General features: G+C 41.8%; 1 protein-coding gene across 1 annotated transcript in view; it reads right to left on the bottom strand.

Moving 5' to 3' along the window:
- Positions 1–22,918: 22,918 nt before the first annotated feature.
- The window catches only part of CRYL1 (crystallin lambda 1), a 49,098-nt gene continuing 45,684 nt past the window's right edge, over positions 22,919–26,332 (bottom strand). The window contains exon 8 of the mRNA XM_079304732.1: positions 22,919–25,168. Coding sequence (XP_079160858.1) covers positions 25,055–25,168 — 114 coding nt within the window. The 3' untranslated portion in view covers positions 22,919–25,054. The remainder of the gene's footprint in view (positions 25,169–26,332) is intronic.

Here is a 26,332-nt window from a genome sequence, read left to right on the forward strand (position 1 = left end):
CAGATCTCTTTCATTTATCTTTCTGTGTTTTACTGTTTCCATTGAGCAGAAACATGAGATATAGGTAGATCTTGGCCTCTTTTCTCTGCTGTTCTGTTCCACATTCCATCTGATGTCAGAATGTGAGTAGTCACGCACTTGTTCAAGCAGAGAAATGCTGTTCTCCAAAGTAATTGTGTCAAGGTGTAAGTCTGAATTTTTATTAATGATCAGCATGAGTGCAGACTTTTCCATGACCACTTCAGCTCAGTGCATGCAGGTGAGGTCAGCTTTGCCCATGCTGTCAGTCCAGTATGCACAACATCTTGTGTGAGCAGATATCCCTCCTGGCTTTGCATTGTCCAGGCCTTGTCGGCCATGACATACTTCCTGTTCATCTGCACTCTCTCTATTTATCCACTTTTCATTGTCTTGTATTGGAAGAAAGTCCAGGAATGAGTGCTTGTCTCTCCAGTGTAGGCACCATCATTCATCTGGTTGACATCTGGCTTCTGTATTCTGGGAATAGATGTGAGGTGTATTTCCCCTCCTCCCTCTGGCTCTCTCTTTTTCTCTGGCATGTCGATGTTTTCTTGAAGAGAGAATCTCACTGTCTACAAAGGCGCCTCTCTCTCTCTCAAGTCTTTAAGGAACCTTCACTCATAGAATCATTTAGGTTGGAAAAGACCTCCAAGGTCATCAAGTCCAGCCTTTGACTGCAACTAAACCATAGCACTATGTGCCATGCTCTGTTGTTTCTTGAGCACTTCCAGAGATGGTGAGTCCACCATCTCCTTGGGCAGCCTGTTCCAGTGCCTGACCACCCTTCAGTGAAGAAACCTACACTGCATAGTTGAGGTTTTCCATGTCACTTGCAGTGAGTTAATCTGTCTCTGCCTTTTTTCATGCATGTAAAAGCCACTAAGACATTTTTGTTCAAACCCTTCTGAGTTTCATAGGGCAGATTCCATTGATTTCAAGTACCTAAAAACATTGGAAGATGCTTTAGGAGAGCTCAGTCTTTGAGTTTTAGGGATTTTTTTTTGTTGGTGTGTTATGGGTTCTTTGGTGGGATTTTTTTTTTTTAATTCAGTCACATTTCAGTTTATTTCTTTTTCTTACAGTCACCTAAAACTGAGTCCTGTTCTCTTCAGTTTCTCCCAGCATGTTAGGCAGAATAATCAGCTTTTTTGTACCCTAGTTAATGCAACTCAGCTGTATTTCTGCTGCTCTAACATCCATTCTCTCCCCTCTATAGGCAATTCCCTTTGAATTCATCTTTGCAGTTCCTCTCCTGTTGTTGGCTTCTGCACATTTGCTAATTTACAGAGGCCTTGAGACTTTGCACATGATGCAAAGACTGGCAATCCCTCTCATATTACTGGGATATGAAGGTATGACGCCCAGTCCTGTTCCCATGAAAGCTGGTGACAAACCTCCCATAAAATATTATGAGAACAGGACTGAGCCTCAGAATCTTCATTCCACTCTCCCTGATGGCAATTAAAATAACATTACAATTAGAAACAGAATTAGCAGGTGCCAGACTTCTTCTTGTTACCTTCCATCTTCTGTGTTTGGTATGACATTTTTCTGAGAATGATTGCATTCACTGAGCTGATATATACAAAATATGGATGCTGCAGGCTTTTCATAGTGTGGAGCACATGTTAAGAAAAATTGAGGACTGCCCTTCAATGTACAGTCTGCCTTTCCATTTGTAATGGCAAAGCATTCCCATGGCAAAACCAATGCTGCATAGACGGTTAAATACTGTTTTGTGTCCTTTTACCTTTATTTGGTGTGAATCACTTTGTCTTTTTCTAAAATGTTAATGACTGTCTGAAGTTGTTCCCTTTTTCAGCCCCACCCTGCACTTCAGATAATTCTGCCCTTTGGAAAAATACTGATATCAAACACACTTCCTTCCAAAATGAAGTTGGATCTGTGCAAGTAGTTTCATCAGAACTTTCAGTTGGTATCATTGCAGTGATATAATTATCATGGTGTCAGTATGCTCTAATAAATACAAGAGATAAACTCCAGAAGTTGTACAAGAGTATTTATGCAAGTGGTTTTATCTCAGTCTGAGAAACAAACCCAAAATCAGATGTGTAGCCATTTTGATGCACTTGCACAGAGGGGAGAATTGCAGTGCATTGTGAGATGCTCCTCATGATGCAGACATGACAGGCAGAACTCGTTATGCACTGGGAGGTAGCTGAGATCTCTTTTTTCCACATTTGGAAATCTGAAGAATTTTCTGGCTTCCTCTGTCTTAATCTTGTAGTTCTCCTTCCTCTGCATTTCAAATTACAGAGCTGTGGTGAAGGACAAGGTGTTTCTCTGGATTATCCTGATGGTAGTCAGGATCCCTGGGTCAGCATGGGCTTCACCCCATGTCTCCAGGGCTGTGGGGGCTCCCCTCATGCTAAGCAGTGTCAGCAACTACAGCTTTAGTCAAAAACTTTCTTTACTGCTACAGCATCCTTCTGGCTTTCCTTCCTAATGTCTTTGCCATAAGATTTTTATAAACACAGGACAACTTCCAACATGCCAACCCATAGTTAACATTGGTGCAGGGAGCTGAAAAGACCATATTCTACACACACAACCTTAGAGATACATATTAACAAAAAGTCCTGTCCCTCCCATGCATGCTAAGAATACCATCAGCAAATGTCACCACAGTACGTTCAAGAGTTGAAAATTCTCTAGATAAATCATGTTGGTAATTATATTCTGTGTCTGTGGGCAGGGGTGGTTGAATAGCCCTAATTTGGAAAGTATTTGTTAGACTCTTCTGGAAAAAGGTCAACTTCCAAGAAACAAGAGGGGCCTCACAAGGGGCATCTTGTAGAGGCCACATTTCAGGGACTAGGTCAGGGGATTCTGCATAGGTCATAGAAAATTAATCAGTATAGGTAACAGCAGAATTTGGACAAAGGAGTTTAACCATTTGTACCTGGTTCTATTTCACAGCCAGTAAGAGACATTAATTTGGGAAAATGTAAATAAATACAAAGCTGTATAAACACACTAGTTGTTCATTTGCCTTACTGGCTCAGTCATGCAGAGTAAATATATATAATCCTCTAGTTCAGCTACTTCACTGTCACAGGATCCAGACTCACCACTAAAAAAATGGTCTTCCTCTAAGATTTGCCTTTTATTTTGTACTCCAGCATTTTTTGCTAAAAAGCATTGTTTTATGCAGCTGTGCAAAGAACAATGAACCATGTTCTGCAGGGCAGAGACTCTGTAAATTAAGCCTTAAATGTGAGCTGATAAGGACCTACAGGACTTATCCTTAGAAACACAATGTATGTGTGAATTTCAAAAATGCAAAGCAAGGGTCAAAATTTATTAGCTGCTAAGTTCTAAAATTACTTGTCTTCTTCAAATGTTTTGCTCTCTTCTTCCATGTTGCTTAGAACTTGCATAATTCCATAGTGTCACTGCTTTAATACATTGTTTATGCTTTTTTATACACTTCAGCTGTGGAAGGCCATGGCTTCTATTGGCAGAAAGGATGATTATGGTTAAAGTTTATTTATGGGCCTATGACTTTGCCCCATCACTTGGTAACTGCAGCTGCGTATTCACTTTCAGAGGTATAACTAGTCATGAGAAAATAGCTTCAAGTATTATTGGTTACATTAACATTTTCACTTTGTAAATTATCATCTCTGAGAAATGCTGTCATTTACCTTCCTATTGGAAGTGTCACAACTAATGACAATCTTCAGAGCTCCAGGTGTACACTTTCCTTGATGCCTCTGGGGCTGTGAGGGTCTGACATGGATGTTTCCATAAATCCACAAAATCTTTCACAGGAACCACTGAATAAGCAGGTAACCTACCTGCATTTTTGCAGAAACAAGCCTTAATGAGTAAAAGGCATCACTTTCAAGCCCATGTAATAGAAATGCACAGTGTCAGTGCTATCCTCATGTGCCAAATATTCCTTAATATCTTTGGCCAGAGTGGAAAAATGGCTTCCTGATGGTACAGAATGGAAACCTCAGCAGTAATTCACATTTCTCTTCATGATTTAAAGGAAACATTCTCCATTAATCTGCTGCCCACTCCCAGACTTCCAAGTTGAAAAAGGAGCAGGCTCTCCAAGAGCTTTCCACGTCTCTCCAGCCAACTGAGCCAAGTATCCTGTGTTGTCTGTATCTTAAGGAATGCTGGGCTTCAAAATCATGGCAAGGGCTTTTCCCTTACTGGCTGTTTAAAATAACTAATTCACATTACCTTCCTCCTTACCTCCCTTGCACCTTACCAGTGAAATGAGAGAGCAGAGGCTGCCTGGAAAGCATTATGTTTAACTGTGATAAGTCCATGGAACTTCAGGGGGTCTCCTGGCTCATATCCTCCCAAGTCCTCTTTCTCCAAATGTCCTGCTGCTTCTCACTTGGGTGTGTCACTGCTCTTTGCACCTTCTAGGCCAAGAACAAAATTTTTTTCCCTGTTCTCACAAGTATTTTGATTATCTAAGCAGTTCAGCAAGCAGTGGCAAAATAATGAGTTTCCATGAGTTACTCCAAATGGATTGTGACTTTGATTTAATGATTGGCAACAATGGAGTGCAAGATTTTGCTATGTCAGCTACTGGATTAGAACAGGAGTCATTCCCAGCACATGCCCACAGGAGCATCTCAGATGCAAAATGATTTAATCACTCCTCATGCAAGCTGAGTAAACTGGACTCTGCAACATGAGCAGAAAGCTGGCAGCATTTTCCTGATCAAGCACTACTGTCCCCAGCCCCAGCACTTGCCTAACTTTTAAAAGAACTAAGTTATAGAGACAGAGTGACTAAAGAAGGTCTTGACAAACCTCCCCTCTTTCTTTCAGATGAGGATCACTAAGTTAGGCTGCTAGTTCCTCCAGAAAGAGAAAGGAGAAAGGGATTTTTCCAGCTTTCATCCTTCCTGCAATAACTCTCAGTTCCCATAAATTGAAGCCACTGAGATGATCTTTCCTCTAGTGCCAGGATCCCCAGATGGGTAAGTCAAGGTAGTCAAGCCAGTTTTGTCAGAACAGTCCCAGTTCAAATCACAGCCTTTCTTTAATTTGGTCAGGTACAACTCATACCTCATGGCCTGTATGAGATCTTACCTGAAGAAGTAAGAAATACATCCTTTGCCCCACAGGCATCATTACAGTAATCCCATGGGGTGTCCTCTTTCCTCTGAAGTGTGTGGGCTGCTGTGAGCAACTATTAGCACCCTTCTGGCCTGTCTGCTGACCCCATTAGTATTACCTAAGAGTTTTCATTCAGCCAACACTATTGACTTTCAGTGGCCAGTGAGTACCTCTCATCTAACTCCTTTTCAGCAGAATGGGATGGTCTCTGCTATCCAGCATCTCACATCAGACACTGCAGTTAGGAATACACCTAGGGACAGCCTATCCCATAAAAAACCACCCCATGCCACAGTTTTTCCTTAGGTAACCATGGGCTAACATGCCAACCTTCTCCCCCTGTCCAGGTGCCCATCCATCTCCTCTCTTCTTCCCCAGTGTGGCCAAGGAGATGTCAGCTGAGTGGGCAGAGGTTGGGCAATGCAGGACAGTCACACCCTCTGCTTTGCCTGCTTTGGCATGATGACGTTATTTTCTGGGGCAGCAGGAAGATCTGGGGAGCACCCATGGTTCATGAGGGATGCAATCTCCAATTTTTTCTGCTGCTTTGGGTGTATGTCTGTGTGGTAATCTGCAGTGTGGGGATTACCAAACTGACTCAGGTCGTGGGAAGCCTTGTCCCATGACACTTAAAGGTCCCCACTGAGTCTGTGATAGACACGTTTAGGTCACAGGAGAACCTTTCTTTACCATCCAGCAAACCAGTTTTTCTCCTAAGGAAGGACTCTTCCCATTTATCCCAACCTTCTGCCAAGTGATGAATGGACTCCTGCTTACTTTATCCTGACAGTCATCCCTTTTGTCGTGTGCACTGGCTAACATCTCTGAAATTCTGGCACCTCAGCAGTTTGGATGTTTTGGATTGTTTTTTTCAATGAGATAACACAGCCTGGCTATGATCTCCTATGGCTGCACACCTTCAGCCTCATGGGTGCCCTCCCACTGTGGGATCTTCCTGCCTTGCTGTGCAGAGCAAAGAAGGGAGGTCACCCTTTGGAAAGTGCCTTCTGTTCTTCCTTCTCATACCGCGTACAGCAAAATTGTTGTCCTTCCACTATGGTCAGGATGTCCTGTGTCTGCAGGGCAGGAAAGATTTGCCTCTTAGCCATGAAACCAGATTTACTTTGGTTGTAGGTTATTCTCCACCTAGTGAAAACAGCCAGGAAATTTGTTTTGGACTATGGAGTTCAGCTTCTCTATACAAGATTTTCTGCCACTTGTCTTGGCTGAGATTGGAGAGGTAGGAGAGAGGGGAGAGACCATCAACTGAATGGAATCACCAGAGTAATCCTGAGATAAAAAATGAGACAAAATCCATATGAAAGCAAGCGAAAGGCAGACACAAAGATATGTTATACTGTGCTCTGGTTATCAGTGTGGTCTTCTGACAACAGGATAGGAAGACTAGAAAAAAGGGACAGGCATGTATGAAATTGGATTGGCAGCCATCAACAGCATAACCAAAATGGACACTTAATAATATATAGAAGAGCTGACTTAGATTTTGATGCTGTCTTTTAATTTAGGATCGATGCCTGTGTAGATTACATGGCACATTTGCAGGAGGAGTTCTCATAGAATATAGATGTTAATAGAGCAGGATAATTACTTCTATTTTGTGCCAAGCCAAAAGCCACATTATGGAAAGGTTTTAAATGCAAGCTTAACAAAATTATTCAAATGCAGAAATATGAACAGGAAGGTTGATTGGTGTGTAAAGGATGATTTAAAGCTAACTCAAACTGCTTCCTTTTTTATGTGAGTTGCCTTAAATTTAACAAAGAAAATCCTTTAACAGTAGCTTTCAACTAGGGCAGGTGAAAGCTTCAGCTATTGAAAAACCATTGGTTTCCTGCACAGAAAGAATATGTAAATAGTCCCCACTGGAAATTTTGGAGGCCTGCTGCCCTCCAAAGATCTGCTGACACTTAGCCACATCCCTGTTCTGATGTTTCCTTGTCTCCCAGCAGAAGATGGGGCTGCTGAAAGCAAGCTCTTTTCTGAGCTCTTTCCCTGTGCCACAGGGCTGATGCATTGCCCTGAGGTGCTCAGGGTGTGAGGGAGAAGCAGGATGCCTATGAAGCCTTTTAACTCTTCACAAGAATAAACATTTCTGTATAACTTCCAGAGCTCCTCTTCCCTCAGGGGAAACTACTGCTTGTTTCTCTTTTTCCAGTGGATGTGAGAGCAGGCCTGTTATTACTGGCACTCCCTTCCCATGGATGCATTTTTCTTGGTTTAAGAGACTCAGAATTTCTAAAAGGAAAACATGAGACTTTTTTGTTTAAGCCTTCTGTACTTTATGTGAGCAGAGGAGTTTTCTGCGTACATTTTATATCATCAGGGCCTTGAACATGAGGGACTTTTTCTTTACCCAGTACTTCATATACAACTCTGCTCTTTCTTCCACCATGAAATAACCACACCAATGAGGAAAAAAAAATTGTTTTCTACCTATAAAACTAATAGTAAGTTTGCAAAACCAGAGTACAAGGCAGAGCTAAATAGCTGCTCTTCCCGTTTTTATGAAATATATGTCTTGCACATAAAATCCACATTTGTAAGTAGGAAGGAGAGCTGCAAGGCACAAATACCCAGAAGATTTTGGGTTGTCAGGTGCTTCTGTGATGTTTCCAAGCATGGCCCACAGCCTACCAGGATCATGCTTACTCCGCAGCCCAAGACCCAGCTGCTGAGACCATTTGAGAGTTTCACCTACTGGAGAGATTCTGCCTTCTTCTGGGGTGCAGATCCATGGCTGACACAGGCAGTTGCTGGGTCAGCAAAAGGATTGAGATTGTGCCTCCAACACATGTGCCATAGGCCATGCTGTGAGCTATGCAGGAGTAGAAAATATTTTCTCATCTTGATGGTTTGCTACCTAGAGTCTTGCTCTGTCAAATAGTGCCAAGATCTACCTTTCCACTTCTGCTATTCCCTCAAGGACTTGATTTTATTTTCCTTGAAACAGTCTTGAAAACAGTTTTGCTGAAGTGGATCCAACAATCCAACTAAAGCCCAAACTCTGAAACGTCTGAATTTCCCCCCATCTTTGAGGGCATTCAGGTCCTCCCTGTGCTAAGGGCTGGGGCTCTGAGTCCATCTCATGTGGTAGAGCTCAGAGAGGTAATCAGCTTTTGTTTCACGTGCCTCTGTGGCTTTGTTGTGACAGATGTACCTCCCATGTATCAATCCCATTGGGAATGCAGGGGTATTCCAAACTCTTTTGGGAAATCACACATCCACTTTGCTTCCTTGCCCAGTTTCTTAGCCTAAGCCCAGAGAGCAAGTGTTCCCTGAGACTTTTCCTTGAGGGACTCTGTGGCATAAGGTAGAAACGGGTTTTGAGAAAGAAAACCTTACAAGCTACTTAATGTGTGACCTTGATCTGTCCTCTTTCCCCTTTCTAAAGTCAGGGTGGTATTTTAACCTTGGCATTGGCTGGCTGGGGGCTGATGGTGCCACTCAGCTTGTACCTACAGCCTTCCAGACTGCTCTGGAGCACTGCAAGTTCTCATCCAGAGCTCTTGTCCTGCAGGTCACAGTCTCCCAAGGAAAAACTTTGGCACAGAGCATCCTGATCCCTGTGGGCCTGGTGGAAAGTTTGCACTAATTAAAAGAATAATGGCACATATCAGACAAAAGCATAGTGAGGAGGGAGCAAAGGAACTTACTGAAGAGAACAAATCCTAACATGTACAGGATACTAATTTTAAGTAGTAATTCTCACAATTCTTAGTGCTTAGGGGCTAAATTCATTCCGCCCAAGATACTTTCCTAAGTTTGCAATGCATGGCATTTGTAACAGAGTAAATAGGTACATTTTAACACTTTTCATGTCCACAAAGATGTCTCTGTAACCCATACCATATCAGGTATTCACAAGACAACAGCATGATATGGGAATACATTTGAGTGTTGTAAAGAAGATCCCAGAGAGACCCATCCCTGCTGTCCCTCCCTGAGGGGTCCAGGCTGCCATTACAACCACATTGAGCAAGAAGCAGGAGGAGATGTCCATTAACCCCTTAATTAAGTGCTGAGATGGCAGTCACAAGTCAGGGTGTGTCCAGAAGAGCCAGATGAACAACTGCAAAGAGCAGGAGTCCCATTTGAACCCCACAGGGCTGTGGACAGTACCTGAGGTAACAGCACTGAGTTTAGATGCAGCTTTCCGTTTCTGGAACTTGAAGAAGCTGATGGTGATTAACCAACTAAATCTGCAATCACGAGGCAGAAATTTCTAATTTGGAGCATGGAGGAGGCAACCTGAGTGCCATTTCATCAAGCAGCAGTCAGCACAGGACAAGGAGACAGGCTTAAGGGCATTTTTGCCACAAACTCACTCTGGTTTTATCGCAATTCCTTTTCTTTGTTTCCCAGTTACAAGCAAAATGTGATTATAAATTCTGCTGCTGTCTGTCCTGCCAGAGTTGTGTGCTACAAGAGCCACAGTGGGGTTTATCCCACCTGATTTCCTTTCCAATGCTCACACTCAGAGATGTCAGTAGATAGTGATGGTCTATGAAGCTGTTGTTTTTAGCATCTTCTCTATTTGTCCCACTAGGACACTGGGGGGACAAATGACATTGCCAGCTTCCCCAAAGAGTTTGGTAGAAGAACACAAAGTCACTGAGCTGCTCTGCCCAGTTGTGGCCACAAGAGTAGCTAAGGTTGTTCTGTCACACAAGGACTGAAGGGTCCCGAGGCAGGAGTGTTCCTTGGCCCAATGGATTGCTTTTGCAAGTGAATGGTACTTAGGTTGGTCACCTGCACACAGATGCTGCAACACCTCAGCTCAGCAATCTGTACCCAGATCTTAGTCATCCCCTATTGATCACAGCCAAGGCAGCATCCTATAAGAGGAAACTCTGGGAAAAAAAAAATGGACGTACGGAAAAACAGTAGAAATGTAGAAACATTATCTAGACTTGGACTTTCAATATCCCTGGCTCATCACAATCCAAGTTCTCTTGAGATTCTCACCAACAACATCTCTCAGCATTAGTAGGAGCTAAATGTGTGGGAAAGAAGAAAAACAAATATCTCAAAAATCAAATTGCTGTTCAAACTAGAAGGCAAAGAATATATTGCACGAGATAAACCTCCTTGTATAGAACTGACAATGTTCAAAAATAAAACCAATTCATTTTCTAACAAACATCAGTGCAAACTTCAAACAACACAGAGCTTTCACCTTTGGTTCTTTTCTTCTCCCTTTATTCTTTCTTCCCCATTTTCCCATCTAAATTTCATTTTGGTAAATATTTCTCCCTGTTGCTCAGATAACCGTGTCTGATTGCAGAGCCTTGAAGCGTAACCGATGATGAAAGACGACCCGAGGGATATCGGAGTGCACACACCACAGGGGCGTGGACATAAATCCCTGAAATATACTGGCAGTATGACCAGAGTCGTTCTACCTGTAGGTTAAGTCAAGATAAGAACTTGCCTGATGGTTGCACACACTGGATTAGGCAAAGCCAATCCTTCATGCTTGTTAAAAATCCACCAGGACTGTTGGCTTGAGATGGAACTGAGCCTGCAGGTTGGGGAGAGAAGGGAGGTCTGAGCCTCACATGTCTTTTGACACAAAATTTGATGGTGACTCTCTATCACAATGGTGCACTCCTGTCTGGGAGAGTGGGAACAGAGGGTAAGCCCTGCCAGCCAGGACCAGAGGTTTTGCCCCAGGTGGGCTTTTCAGGTCGTCCTGCACCTGGCTCACAGGCACCTCTGCCTGTGCATGGCTTCAGTGTCACTCGCAGCACAAGGTTGCTGCTGGGCACTGGTGGCAGTGGGGGTGGTGGCTGCCCCTGGCAGCAGCCAGCCCTCTGGGGGGTTACATAAAGGCAGTGGAACACGTCTGCTCTGGGCACAGGCAGTGAGGCATGAGGTGAGTGGATGACTAATGGCCTCACACTGGCCTACTTAGAGCCAGGGCAGCTTCGCTACCTGCTTCTCTAGTGGGTCCCCACAGCATAGATGGGTAGGGGAGAAGGACGACCTCTTCTTTCACCTGCAGGGCCTCCCCAAGCTCAAAGATGCTGAGCAGGTTTTGCCCATTCATATGTGAGGAATGCTTAGATTTCACAAGAAAGTGATAATCATAAAATACTGCTGCAGTGTGAAATCCAGCACTTCTTGCACTTCTTCCTCAGCACCTTCATACAGAACCTTCTTAAAAATTAGTTACAAATACCAAGCAAAAAGGCACAGCCATGCTATGCTGACCATGGGTTTGCAGGATTTTATGAGTGTTGACTGATGATAGATACCCTCTTTGATAAAGTCAGGGCTGCTTGTGTCACCTGGAGAGTGCAAACATCTCTGCAAACAGCACAGGCAAGCAGAAGAGGTCAAATCAAAACTATGTCCCACATTTTTAATGCATTTTTAATTCTGAAGATTGTGTGTAGTGGAAATAAAAATTAATCTTAAAGTAGCCAAATGCTCTAATATAAAGAGCTAATTAAAAAACCCTCCCAAACTATTAACAACAATAGAAAGTGTTCTTGACAATGAAAGCTCGCATGATTTTTACCCCAGACCTTTGGCTCTCAGATGCTGGCAGTACTGGAGTAGTGTCAGGTGTGTGCACCCACTTTCCCATTGCATGGCTCCTCCAGCCTAGCCCAGGCAGGGTCTGTCCTGCCCAACCACAGCTGTGGATATCTCTTTGTGGATATCTGGTGAGTTTGAGAGGTTCAGGTGTCAAAGGGAACTCCCAGTGGAAAGCTATGGCCATAGATATGTTGTTTTTAACAGTTTAAAGCTATTTCATGTTTAACCCCTCATGTTCACCTCTCCTGTCAGGTCTGTACCATTAATGCAGCTATCAAGGAAAGTGTTTGAACTTTCCTTGCTATAAGTCAGCTCGGGAGCTGTAAACACATTGTGGATCCATAATATCTCGCTCTCCATCAGGTGTTAAGATGTCATGGGACAACTGCTGGGCTTTTTCAGACATTTGGTTCCATTTTTATGCAGAAATTCTTTGTGATGAGGCCATTGATTGCCTGTGCAGTAGGACAGCAGCAGGCATCTGCTGCCAGCAGTGACACAGTAGAGTGCAGTGCTCATTCTCCAGAGCAAAGGGAAGGGAGTGCTGCTCTAAATGGGGCCATGTTTGTGCCACAGCAGTGGGTATGCACAGGGAGGGAAGATTTTTTCCTTACAAACATGGGGCCAGGGCCTTGGCCGTAGCTTGCAGCTGGCAGGGAACACGCAGCTCTTGGCTCAGGAAGAGAGCAGGGAATGGAGGATGACTCACAGCCCAGCCCAGTCCTCCCTCCCCGCCAGCGACAAGTGCTGGGCAGCAGATTTCAGGGAGGAAGAGAAGGACAAAGCCACTCATCATCCACTCCTGTGTTCTCCACTGATTCACTCTTTGCTCATCTAGACAGGACTGAAAATAACAGCATGCAAAAGGAAGGGCAAGAGGTGCAGGCAGCCCAGGTGGGAGGTCTGAGCGTGCCAGAGTTTGGCTGGGGTCACCACTGAGCATGGTGTGGGCTGCTCTGGCATGGCAGCAAATCAATCTGAGGACTGGCAAAAGGCACACACTGCCTTCACTCCTCTTAAAACAGAAATGAGCATTGGTATGGTGTGATTTAATGGACGCTGAAGATTTTTGCATGAATTTACTGGAGTGCCAGGTCTGGACATGGCACTTGCAGACCTGGACAAATTGAGAAGAATTCAAGGAGCACAAGAATCAAGAGAATTATATACCAAGGGATTCAAAACGAAAAACACGGTTCATTTAGTCCAAGGAAAGAATATTAGGAACAGAGATGGAAACAATCCTCTTAAAGCCTTCTTGAGGAGATGATTGTTTTATATTATCTGTGTAGACAGAGATATGAAGAAATCGATTTTCCTTCTGCAACAAAGAGTGCTTTGACAACCTACTAGGGAACATTTCCAAGATGTACAAGGTGTGGAGTATGGGGAGAGGCTGGAGAATCCCTTTCCAAAAAGATTTTTCAGAAGTGCTTAGACAAACCTTGCTGTGATATTTCCCTGCACTGAGTGCCTGTGGTAGGGGTCCGGCAGGGCTCCCTGGCAGTGGGGTGTCAGTGCAGAGAGTGAACCCAGCAATCCTGCCAGGTCTCCTCCTGGTTTACATTTTGTCGCCTCAAATGTGGCATTAAGTATTCTTGGCAAGAGTTGTGACTTGGCTTGAACAATAATTTGATAAGATCCATAAAGCTAAACACAGATTACTGCTCTATAGGAAAGTGTTGAACAGCAAATATGCCCCATTTTCTATGATCTAAACCATATTCATTCTCTAAGCACAATTCATAACACATCTGGAGCCAACTATTTCCATCTACTTATAGACAGTGTTAAGTGAGCTACTGTTTTAATTTTGCTGAGCCAGACAGAGATAATACCCCCAGGAAACAGTTTAAGTCTGTAAAATGTAAAAATGACGGTGTAAGGTTGCTAAGTGATAACGATTTGCAAAACGTAAATACTTACACAAAGGAAGTGATTAATTCAGGACATTCTTTATATATCACTACTGTAATCTTTTCAGCTGCAACCCATTATGTACCCTTTATCTCACAGCATACTCACTTTGTTTTACAACCAATCCTTTTAATCTGCCAGGTTTTTTCATATTTACATCTTTAATTTGCCCAGCCTTTTGCCTGCTGCAGCCATCCTCTCTCCATGGAATGACACCCATGGACCCATCACACACAGGATCAGAGACATCTGCCCTTGGACATCAAAGAGAGGCTCAAAGAATGGTTCCAGTACCAGTGTGTTGCATTTTAGGCTATAGGAGAGCGGTGAAAAGGATAATGCAACATAGATCCTCATGCAATGGAGAAGCAAAAGAGAGAGAGAGCTTTATTTAAAGAAACACTACACTTTATATAGGGTAGTATGTGAAAAACAAAGTAGAAAAGACTAATTGGTCCAAGAAGACAACACCTCTTTGAAAACATGCTTTCTGCAAAACATCACAAGACACTCACACAGCTCTCACGCACCCTGCAGGTGTATAATCATTGTTATAATTTCTTGTCCTTGAGCAGCTTGAAAAAGGGCTTCAAGGCTGCTTTTTCCTATCCCAGCAGTATCCAACTACACCAGTGTACTGTCCAATACGGGTGGCTGAGCAAATCTCCATTTGTCATGATTCACGGACGAGTTAGATGATGAGATGAGAGATGGTGCAGAGTCCATCTCCTGCAAACATAGCACCTATCTGTTATTTATTAATTCCTGCATGGCAGCATTCTGCCCTTTGCCTTAGATGAAGACATTGGAGGTGAGAGGCTGTAAATCTAAGGTGGAAGGACTGATGCTTGCAGGACAGTGGAAAGTGTTGTCACTAATTTAAATATGTCTGCTATTTATACTGTCTTACATGCAGTGACCAAGGAACAGCATTCAGATCTTCCATAGGAATATCTCTCCCAGCCCCTAAATGCCAAATTGCTTCTCATGGAAATGAGAAGCACAGGAGCTCCGCAATGTCTTGGTTCCATTAGTACTTACCTCAGACAATGGCCTGAAAGCTTGCTAATTTTTGAAAAACTGCAGTCTTGTTGAAACCTTAATTTTATTTTACGACTATGTTGTCATTTTAGTGTCTGCATGACATTGTTTACCCTGCAAAATGCTGACTCCTGAAGCAGATGCCTCTTGCAAGGAATGAGCATGATCAGCCCATGGCATCCCCAGCTCCCTGCCCAAATGTTGGGATTGACTGACTCCTTGCTCACTGCTGCCTTTAAAGTGACATGAATCCACTGACAGCAACCTTCACCAAGGCTGCTTCCAATACTGACTCCCATCATATCTCTAAGGAAGCATTGAAGTGACCTTCCATAAAATCAGGAAAGGACAGTAGAACCCGCTAGTCGGTACCTGTGTACACTCTCCTGGTTTTGCAGATTTTTTCTGATGTTCCAGCAGCCTTTCCCCACTAGTTTCACATCCATGTCCTGTTTCCCTCTTCTGGTCTGTCATCTGTCACAGCCTCAGTGTTGACAGTGATTTGTCCTTCCCTGGTTATTTCAACACGCCTGTGTCTTCACTTTATTTCCTATTTCCTTCACAGCTTCCCCTTTCTAAAAGTTATGAGTGTCTGCTCGTGTGATTTCTTCATTATTTGTGCAATGGGGATGTCCCAGCAGCCTTGGCTTGCTCATATCCTTCTGGAAATTATCATATTATGTATTGTTTGTGTAGCTTTACTATGTTTCCAAAATGCCCACCACCATTCTATCTTGGATTGCTTCCCTGAATATTTGTCTTGGTGTTTACAGTAAGTTTGGGGTTGGATTTTTTTGTCATTTTGGTTTGGTTTTTTTCCTTCATTGTACAATGACCTAAAATGCTCCCCAAAAAACCCCCTTTGGAAACCACCTTCTCAGAGCTAGACTCTACTTATTGTGATCAAATGTCACCCCACCTTTCTCTTCTTCTTGGTCTCTTTAGATAAACTAATTTGTGGCTGCATGAGCATTGGGTGTATGCTGATATTAAGCATTAGGCCATGTTGTATGTTTTAATTGTTTCTAATCTGCATATTTATAGGGATCAAGCATCTCTGATTTGTACTTACTATATTTGCATCATCTCCAAGAGATGTGTATCAATCCTTTCCTCAAAGAACTCAAAGACCTCTGTAACTGCTCTAAATAACTTGTTCAGTTGCTTAACTTATATTTAGGAACACTTTTAAAAAAATCTAAACTGTGGATCAAACTTTCTTGATACTTGTATTTGCATCTAGGGTGAGCTTTGGAACAATCTTGTAAACCTTGTAAAAACTTGAAAAATATTATTTAATCTATTTCATAAGCAGTGAGCCCAAGAGTGTAGTTAAGTATGTGAGGATGGGCTCCATGCCCACAAAAAGGAACAAAGCTCAAGACCAAGCAAACAGCAAACAACTGTCAGCCAAAATAATGGGAATCAGAAGGAAGAGATGTGCAAATCTGAGCAGCAGGTGAGAAATCTGCTTGGTCTTAGGCTGACAGGGGATCGGAGCCCAGTCAAGAGTTTTTAACTTGCCATGCTCAGGACTGAGAACATGGCTTGAATAAGTGACCTCTGCCAAGATGCCACCCTAAGAACAGGCTCCTGTGTAGCTCTTGCAGCCATTCCCTCTGCCATCTCCAATCCTCTTCCCCGGGCAGGTTGCACTGCCCAGAGCACTGCCAGCCTCCATGAGGGAAAAATGGGAACACAAAGATGCATTTGAGCACTAAGGAGGCAACTGGAAAATGAGGGAGACTGTAAAGGACCTCCAAACAGCCATGGATTAATAGAATTAGAAATATGGGGTAATAGGGCAGAAACTGTATAAAGGTACAAATGAGAGGGGAAAAAAAAAAAAAAAAAAAAGAGGGGGGGGTTGCTGCTAGGAGAAGGCACAAGGCACAAAGCAAAAAGAACCTGAGTGGGCCAGGACCATTGCCTGTCTTTTTGCTGACACAGATCTCAGGATCTGTGCAGCCTCTCTCAGTCTGGGCTGTGCTCAGAGTATTGTTCAGCTCTGTGCTATCTGTTGTGCTGTGTATGAGATTATTGCCAGAGGTGAAAATATGTCATAAAATTCTCCCCTAATAAATTTCCCTCCGTTAAGTCAGCTTGCATTTTAATTGTGGAGACTATACTTTCTCCACCCAGTTACTGTGGTTTTCCCAGGTATGTGAACTGGATATTTTAGCCAAGGGTGGAATTGTGTGAATTGTAGCTGGTTCCATTCCAAACCTTCACAAAAGTAGAAGCATATATTAGGCATTTCATAATTTTCTCACAAAAGGAATAAAAAAAAAAAAAAAGAAAGAGAAAGAACTATTGCAGGTTTGCCATAGAGCTTTTTCCAGGTAAAATTGTTGGATATGCCACTAAAAAACACATGAAAATAATAGTTAAATTAATAAAAATAGTAAGGTCTCCTTGAGAAAATCATGACTGGAAGGACAATATTTGCCAAACAGGCCTGGAAACAATTAAAAATGTATCCCATTGATGGAGAATAGAAAGAAAGAATATGAAGTGAGAGCTGGAGGGAATGAGGGCTCAGAAAAGCTACATCAATGAGCACTGGTACATCCAACATACATCACCTGGATGGGGTCTCTGCTTCTCAGAGAAGATGCAAGGAGTTGAAAAGGCAATGGGCAGGAGCCAGGGGTTGAAAGAGCTGCTCTATGAGGCTAAAAAAGGACTATAATATTCCACATTACAGGGACTGTGCTGGCCACAAGGGACCTGCTTCTACTGCCCTGTGCCTTCCAGATCCAATCATAAAATCCCCGTGGTCCAAAAAGGCCTTCTGCCAATAGCTTTGTTTTAAGGCTCACAGAGCAGTTGATCACCAATGATCTCAGCAAGCACCAAGCTGACAGATAAATACTGAGTCAGATGTGAAACAGGGAGCAGCTTCATCTCGGAACCTATCATGAGATTAAATTGGAGAAGTCAACTATTGCTGTCAACAGAGAGGATTAGGAAAAGGCTGTGATTGGCACTCCTGCACCTGCAGCACACAGCATTGTCCTGGGAGGAATGTGAGTAAGAGGAGCTTCTATCAATGGGCATCTGGGCTGTGCCTGTGGAACTGCAATGGGAATGGCCAAACACACCCTTGAGACACCAGCCATGATGAAACTGGGTCCAGATAGCCAGACCCAGAGTTTGGATCCAATCTACTGAGTGAAAATAATCAGTATTCACCACAAAGAGTCTGCTTGTAGAGGCTGGAGTGGGAGGTTGGTACAACATCTGGGTAGCAGTTAATCCCCATGTGTAGCTTTGAAATTAAAGATGATCCTCTGAGCAACTGAGAAACATCAGTAATAAAGGGTCACCAGAAGAAACTAATGTGGAAGGAGGTGGATGGTGAATGGACAATTCAAAGGAAAGCTAAAAAAAAAGGAAAAAGAAGAAATACAACAAAGTATAGAATATACCCACATGGCTACATGAGCTTGGAAATCATGCAAAGAATAATACATTAAAAAAAAAAAAAAAAAAAAAAAAAAAAGCTAGTAAATACAAGGTTTTGCTTCCCTCAGAGAAACTTCTTGAGGAAATGAAAAGGATGAGAAGTAACCAGAATAACACAGTTCTAGTGCCACTGTTGAAAATAAGCTCACTGAGTGTTGCCAACAGTAAGCAACAGCTGTGGTGTTAATGCTAAACAAACTACTCTTCCCATGGTAGCTTGGTTTTATTCAGTTCTGGTCTTTGTGCTTTCCTGCTTTAAACAGAGTGATCATGTGGTGTTCTAGAAGTGTCTCAACATTGCTTTAATTAAGCAGCTTACAAATTATCTGTTTTTTAAATTATTTATAAATCATAAGCATGATCATGTTGAAGTCCTCCTTGTAGGCTCTAACATCCAGTGGTGATCACCTCTACCTTTTAATACAAATTTCAGAATCTTTGAGATGACCATCGGAGGAGGGTCCTGCAACTACACATTTGGCAAAAGAGCCCCCATGCTGCTGATAGAATATTTACCTCATGGGAAGTTCCTCAGACTATTGAAGTAATGCCATCAGGTAGATGGCAGCTGGCAGTAACCCACATCAGTGAACATCAGAAAAGCTGCAGCAGGGATTACAGAAAAGAGCTTGAACTAGCACAGCACAATGGCAGATGGATGTCAGCTATCACAGGTAAACTATCTTGGAAGGAAAAAATTGATTTTATAGTCCAAGTTTGTTAGCCCGGAAAATGGTTAAATGAGGATGGGCTGATTACACCCATTTCCAGCTCTTCAACAGGCTGTGGCTGGCTTCCCAGGAGCTGGGCAGACTGGCCTATACAGGCAGTACAGCCAAAAGCCCTTTGCTACAGAAACAGGGCAGCAAGCCATGCTGGAGGCCAGCACAGACTGACCTGGCCTAAGACAGAGAACAAAGCCCAGGACTGTGGGCAAGGCTGCCCACATGGCTGTTTACTGACCTGCACCAGCACAGCCAGCAGCAGCAGCGTGCCGGAGCAAAGTCCTTTTGGTGACAGACAGGAAACTCTCCCGCAGCTCACAAGAGAGGTGGCAGCTGGAAATCACACTTTGTTTTGCTCTTCACAGGCATGGGGACAGGACTGCCAACAGGGTGGACATGGCAATAACTACCCGAGGCTACAGTCAGTGGCCACTGTCTGCACAGCTGTTTACAGCACATTTTATGGCAGCACACCCCAGAGGAATCTGGACTGTAGTTTTTTAAGAAGAGACCTGAAACCAAAAGCTATATTCAGATGCACTAAGCACTGTTTACAAAGAATAACAAACATGCACCTATCTCACTTCTACTGATGATTAAATATGTTTGCATTATTCCCTACCTACTGGTATTTACAAACTATTAGGACACTAAGATCAGATTAAATCTGATTTTATTTGTCATATTATAAATAATACCTGCATCTTTATAAGAAAAATGGTATTCTCTATTTTTCTCTCCATTCATATCCTTATTTTTAATGGCTTTTGTTTTGTAAACAACACACTGGAGTAGTATGAGATATCTCAGCAATTGAAGCTACATTCAGACTTCTGTAATCACCCTTTACTATGCATTGATAGAGATAATGAGGGGAGATGATGTTTGTAGTTAACTTTTCTTTCTAAATAAGGAAAAAAAAAAGCAAATGGAAACATTTCTGGTTTGTAGAAGTACAAAATGTGACTTCATGCTTCTCCATAAACTTCAGTACAACATGGACAACAGGCACTGCTCATTCCATGAAATCACTTCGCTATGTAATTTGCTGTCTTCAGTAGCCCGTGTGTTTAAAATGGCACAATTACATCTTTTCATTAATGGCACAATTACATCTTTCCATTACTGCATGGCTTTAAAATGGCATTGTGAGTAATATCAGAAAACCTGGTTTTGTGGTTGCAAGATGCTCTGGAATGTGGAAAACTACACACTTCTGTGACTGCTGCCTTTGTGTAATGCTGGCAATTCCAGAAATATGTTTTTAACTGCACAGAAACACTTTCTATATTACTACTAAGGACTTAGTATGCAGATTTCACACATGAAATTGGGCTATTATCAACACAGCTTGCAGTAAAGTTGACTCATAAACAACAACCTAATTTTTTTTCAGTAATATCAGAGTCACAGTGTGGATTTTGCAGCCTCATCACTTTCTCCTTGGGCTGCCAACAAATGCCTCCATTGTATTCCTTAGGAACATTACCTGTTTAGGCAGACCAAGAACAAGCAACTGGCTTGATGTGAAACTTAGGTACCATTATGATATTGGAAAAATGAGGGCAAGGCCTGATGTTAAAGTTTAAACACATCATGAATGAAAAGAAGGGTTTTTCATAGTGTTTTAAATTACAGAGCCTTTTTAATGTTTTCTATTGGAAAACACCTCCATTGTGATGACACAGAGATGTTGGACCCTTGTAGAGGCCTTTGGCAGTCTGTTAAAACTACAACAATGTCATCATCTAGGCTTAAGCTAAAAAAATCAAACATCCAATTTAGGGCAAATTTGCAGCTCTTATTGTATAGAATCTTCTAAAAAACGTTCAGCATAAAGTTTTCCACAAGAAACTATGGAATTAACTTAACTTTTCCATGTTAGGCTATATTCTACCCACAGATAAAAGGAAACAAGTTTCTGGATGATTCTGCATCTTACACATCTCTGCTTCTTGTGAAAACAGATGTGAAATCCAAGTAGCTGGAAGGAGTCTACCAAGCTGCATGTTAAGATCTCCATTTCACACGCATATTCAAGAAGAAATCTCATACACACTGAGTACTGTTTAATTCCAAGCATCTCTCCATTTAAATGTGTGGTGAAGAGCAATCCATCTCGCAACCCCATGGAGCATTTCTTTGAATATATTAAGGAAATAAGTTATACTGCTCCACAGAAAACAAGAAAACTGCTAGTTTCTTATGACCTCCCATTTATAAGAGAAGCAAGAGGTTTGTGTAGCCTTTCTAGAGAAGAAGGTTCTACCCAAAAAATGAACAGATACCAGTCCATGGTAACTTCCTATAAGTGATGTGCTCTAAGTTCTTAAGCTGCACCCCTGCTTAGCTCTGAATAGCATGCTGAAGGGAGGAACTCTTTTCTCTTTCTGAAATCACATAAAAGAACAGAAAGAAATCTTTGGCTATTGGCTTGATACATACAAAGCCTTACCAAATCAAATGTGGGTTTTCCCCTGGCATCAGTTTTTATCTCTCCACTCTGCAATAGTGCATGCACATACACACACACTCACATTGAAGCTTGAGGGAGCAAAGCAGAAGAGCAGGCAGCTATAGCAAACATACTCATTTACACTTATTTGCTCTAACTAGATTCAAATGAATTAGTGAAAAACTCCCTTTGGGCCTGCTAGGCTGCTGAAAGCAGAAGTCCATTTGGTTTTCCTCCTGATACTTCCAGCAATTGTTAGGTTCACATCTGCTCAGATCCTCTTCTCATGGAGAGCTCCATATCCTCCTTATCTCCATCCCTGCAAGGGTACCACAGTCGCAGGTTCTCAAACATCTTTTTGTAACTCCATATTATGGAAATGCAATCCTGATATGGAACTGGCAGCAGATCTCATCTTTCAAGAAACTGAGACTGACAATAATTTCACTTTGTCTCAAAAGGATTTTTTCTGTTTTTATACAAGCACCACAAGCACTTCTGCTTCCCTAATGAAGCACAGTTCACTCTTTGCCTAAAAGATGGTATAGATAGGACAACACAGTTTAATACCTTTCCAGTTAGATAACAGTGCAATCAGAAAAATGCTCACATTTTAACTTTCAGACTTATAATGACTTAACAGAAGAATAGGGAAACAACTACAGAATAAGGAAAATAAATTAATAAAGCTGCTTTGCAAGCTGCAAACTACTCTAATACACTCAGAGAGATTTAGGAAACAAAAGTATTGGAGGCTTCCCTCAGTGAAGCAATTGAGTATTTCCCTGCATCTGTCTTTTCTTCCTATCACATATCATAGAAGGTTTTATTTTTAATGGCCTTAAATCAAAGGCTTTGGTATGAGTATATTGGACACTGCTTCAAATAAGCAGCAATAACTTACAGTAAAATACATGCAATAAGGAAAACAATAAACATCAAATTGGTGAAACAGAGAAAAACAGTGCAATAAAGTTTGCCTTAGAAAATTCTACAGATGTAACCTGAATAAAAAAATAAAGGCTTTTAAAATATGTAATTGCATAAAAAAGAAACCACAAGATAAATTATTCAAAAAAATCTCATAGTTTACCATAAAATAGTTACTTGAACATTTAACTACTACTCATTCTGTTGACAGTCAAAATAAATATTTGACTGTGTCTGGAGCAACATTTCTGATGCAAAATTATCCAGAATCAAATAAAACTCAAAATCAGAAAATGCAAACCAGGAGGAAGCTTAGCTGGTCTCTGCTGTAACCTCCTGCTCACAGAAAGTCTGAGGTCAGACCAGGCTGCTCAGGGCTTCATCCAGTCAGTACTTGAAAACCTCCAGGTTGGGACACTACACCACCTCTGTGGACAAGCTGTGCCTCTTCCTGACTAATCCTCATGGCACAAAAACTATCTCCTGGAGGCTGGAACTCCTATGCAAATGTCAGCTAAAACACAGTTTTTGTCAAGAATCTTCCCCCTCCTCAACTTACAGCTGTAAATCTGTGTGGGAGCTGATGCTCCAAGGTGAGATCTGCTGTAACCGTGTGGAGCAGCTGCTCGCTGTACAGAAGTGCTCTGTCTCTAAAGCATCAATCACACCAGATAACACAAGTTAATACCTTTCTCATTAAAATATTTTATTAACAAGCAAATAATAAAGACAGCAGCAAATATTTCATGACATGATCAAGTTTAAAAAAATCTCAGAGTAAACAGAAGTACCACAAGCTAATTAGTTATGACAATGTCATATGCCCTCAAGAAAAACATGTCAAATCTTGAAAGTAATCAGAACCTTCTTCAGTCTTGACTGAAATGCAAAACCATACACAAAATGAGGAAATCAACCTCATAATTAATTTACTAGTGATTAGTAAGGCCTCAGGAGTGAGGACTGACCTCTCAGATATTTAAATGCAGGTTGGGCCAGTCACTGTGGCAATAAAAAACAAGAGAGGAAACATGAAAATTTTAAGTCTTGGGATAAAGTAATAATTTGAGTGTACAAATTTCCTGTCCACTCCACTGATTATAAAGATGCACATGACAACCTCTGCACTATGCCTCTCATCCTATGTTTTACATCCAGAGATGTGTTCTTGGCCCACCACTTGTGTCAAGCAACACAAATTATCTTATGTCTCTTTTACTGTGACCTAAGCACAAATAAGTAGCTTTGGTATGTTCATGCAGACATTTCTGCTAAGCTCAAAATGGTAACTAGTAAAGTTACAGCTTTACTAAACAACAGCTTGTGTACTGCATCCTCTATAAAAAACACATGAGAATTAGCAGAATGACAGCTTAAAACTTCTGTATCTGTACTGTGAAACTACATGACCATCTAGCACAAATTCAGAACTGCACAATTCAAGTAGGGTGGGTGCAATGCACTGTTTCAAGTTACTCCTACTATCTGCATTAACAGTAATGCCCCAGGGTTCCAGCTAAGATCAAAGTCCAACTACGTTACAGAGTACAGATGTTCATAGTAACACTTTGCAGTGGACCAAAACATGTCACTGCAGCACTTGAGGTTGATCCTACTTCCAGATGTATCCTGTGTTTTTCTATGTGGAGGTGTTGTGTCTCCTGAGGAAAGGACAGCAGTAATGCTACTTATAAGTCACTGCATCTTTCCTTCTGTAGGGGACCAAAAGAGCAAATCTTGGAATCATTAGATGGCTTGGGTTGGAAGGGACCTTAAAGATCATCTAGTTCTGATTTAGGTATCTGGGTTCCTTCAGCTACAGCTGTTACATTCACTACAGCTGAGTCCTAAAGAAGCAGATCTGGCTTCAACCAGTCTATAAAACAGACGTGGCAGCAGAGAGGTGAACTGGTTTCCCAAGATCATTCAGAAGGTCATGGAGAAAGCCCAAACAGATGCACTATACCATACTGTTTGCCAAACCAGCTACTAACTCCAGATCTCTTATTTCTCACAGACAAATCATAAAATCGGGCACATACTTACGCAGCAATGCCAAGAGCCAGCATCAAACATCAGTGAGCAAAGCCATGGGCTCTCAAGTGCAAGGTCTTGAAGACCAAGTAGGTCTCTGGTAAGTCGTACAGAACCAGGGGGAGGGGGTGAAGGGGGAATTCTGCTCTATTTACTCACTTTTAGATCACTGTACAGGTACAGAAGTGCCAAGGGGAGGGAAAGGAAGAGCAGTTCTTTTCCCTACATTGTGAAACAGTAACGTATATGAACTGAAGTGACCCTTAACTGCTGCTGAGGTCTCAGTTCACTGTCGGGTGAGTCCATGCTTTGCTCAATACAACCTTCTCCTATCTGCAGTCACTGCTTTACAAATTAACCTCACTGTCACAGTGACTGGTGGGGGAGGGCTTATTTTCTACAGTGACAAAAAGCTGATGTTTGCCTGTTTCAGATTCCTGCATTGCAAATATTGTTCAAGTGCTGAATTCCTAAGCAAGTTGAAAAATGCATTATTTAAAACATGATTGTGTTCCTGCATTGCACAATATTAATGTTGCTAAAGCTACTTAAGACTTACACATCTAATGGATTTGTATAGTAATTTGATAAATTTTAACTGAACTTTTAAATAACTGTTTCTAGTAATTCATGAATTTGGCAGATTTTGACCAAATGTTCCATTGGTCTCCATGTGCTTATTATCATTGGCTGCCCATTCAGTCTTCTCTTCTGCATGACCAAAAATTTCTGCTTTTTTATGAAGATCTGCTCTTCATTTGGTCTCTCTGGTTAGAAAAGGTGCACCTCAGTCAGATTTCATTTGTGTTTTCAGTTTGGCAAGACCGGTGAGACATTCATCTCTCCATTTTCTCCTGGCATCCAGGACTTTTGGAACAACTGGAATTTTTTCAGACAGTGCCTGGAAGAGAAAATTTAAGATGACTAAATTTCACATTCTGAGTGAAAACTTTTTCACCAGCATTTTTTCTGACTTTCTCTGTGTCAGACCAAGTCATCATCCACACAAACTATAATTTAGGCTATCACAAGAAATGGGTCACTGATTCTTTACATGAGTAACTGGAAAGGAACCAACCTGTATGGGAATAAAAATTCTCTCCTACTTGGATAAGGTTATCCTGAATGTGGCAATGAAGATGACTACAGAAATAATAAAGCACCAGCCTTTTCCTTCATTTTGCTCTACACAGTCACTCTCTAGTCTCTTTGATAATAATCTTTTATTAAGTAGAAAGGAAACAACCTGGCCATTTATGTTGCTGAAAATATGTTCTGAACCAGATTTCTGTGTGTGGTTCCCCATAAATGCTGTAGGGATATCATGTTTATAAAAACATTTTATCTAAATAATACCAGTTATAATAAAAATGACAGAGGAAGATACATAGCAAACTCAGGGAAAAAAGTATTTCTGAGTGCACAACCAAAGTTTTCTTCGAAGTGCCAAGGGAAAAAAAGTTGTTTTCGGAGTGCAGATAGAGACTACAAGGTCATCTTTGCCAAAATAGGACCTGAGGTCTGAGGCTTAAAAGGCAAATGTTGAGAAACTGAGTAAAACCTAGACCTGCTACCAATGACTGGCAAGCTGCAGTCACTCCAGAAAAAAATCAGAGGGAAGGATGGAAGAATAAGATAAGAAATGTTTAATGATTTACTCTAACAGAGGATCCCTGCAAGCCCATCTTTGGCACTGAAGACTGGAGATAATAAAGCAGATGTTGAAGTGGAATACAGCCTTCTATGAAGAAAGCAAAATCATTTCATACTGATTAAAAGCTTCTGATGGTGAATGATTCCAAAATTATTATTGATTGTTATTATAAGCAGTCTATGTTATTGAAGCATAAATGAATACCTTTCCTCAAAATGCATTAACTAAATAGGAACACAAAATGCTATCTTCCAGACAGGCTGCCTCTGTATTTGGAATTAATCTCCCACAGCTGATCAGAAATTATTCAACCCCTACACATGTTATTTAGTGAATCATTAAAAAAGGCACCTTTGAGGAGGCAGTTAGGAAATCACTATACTTCAGTTGATTCTTATGGTCATTCAAAAT

This window comes from Erithacus rubecula (genome assembly GCF_903797595.1).
Source record: "Erithacus rubecula genome assembly, chromosome: 1".
Taxonomy (NCBI): domain Eukaryota; kingdom Metazoa; phylum Chordata; class Aves; order Passeriformes; family Muscicapidae; genus Erithacus; species Erithacus rubecula.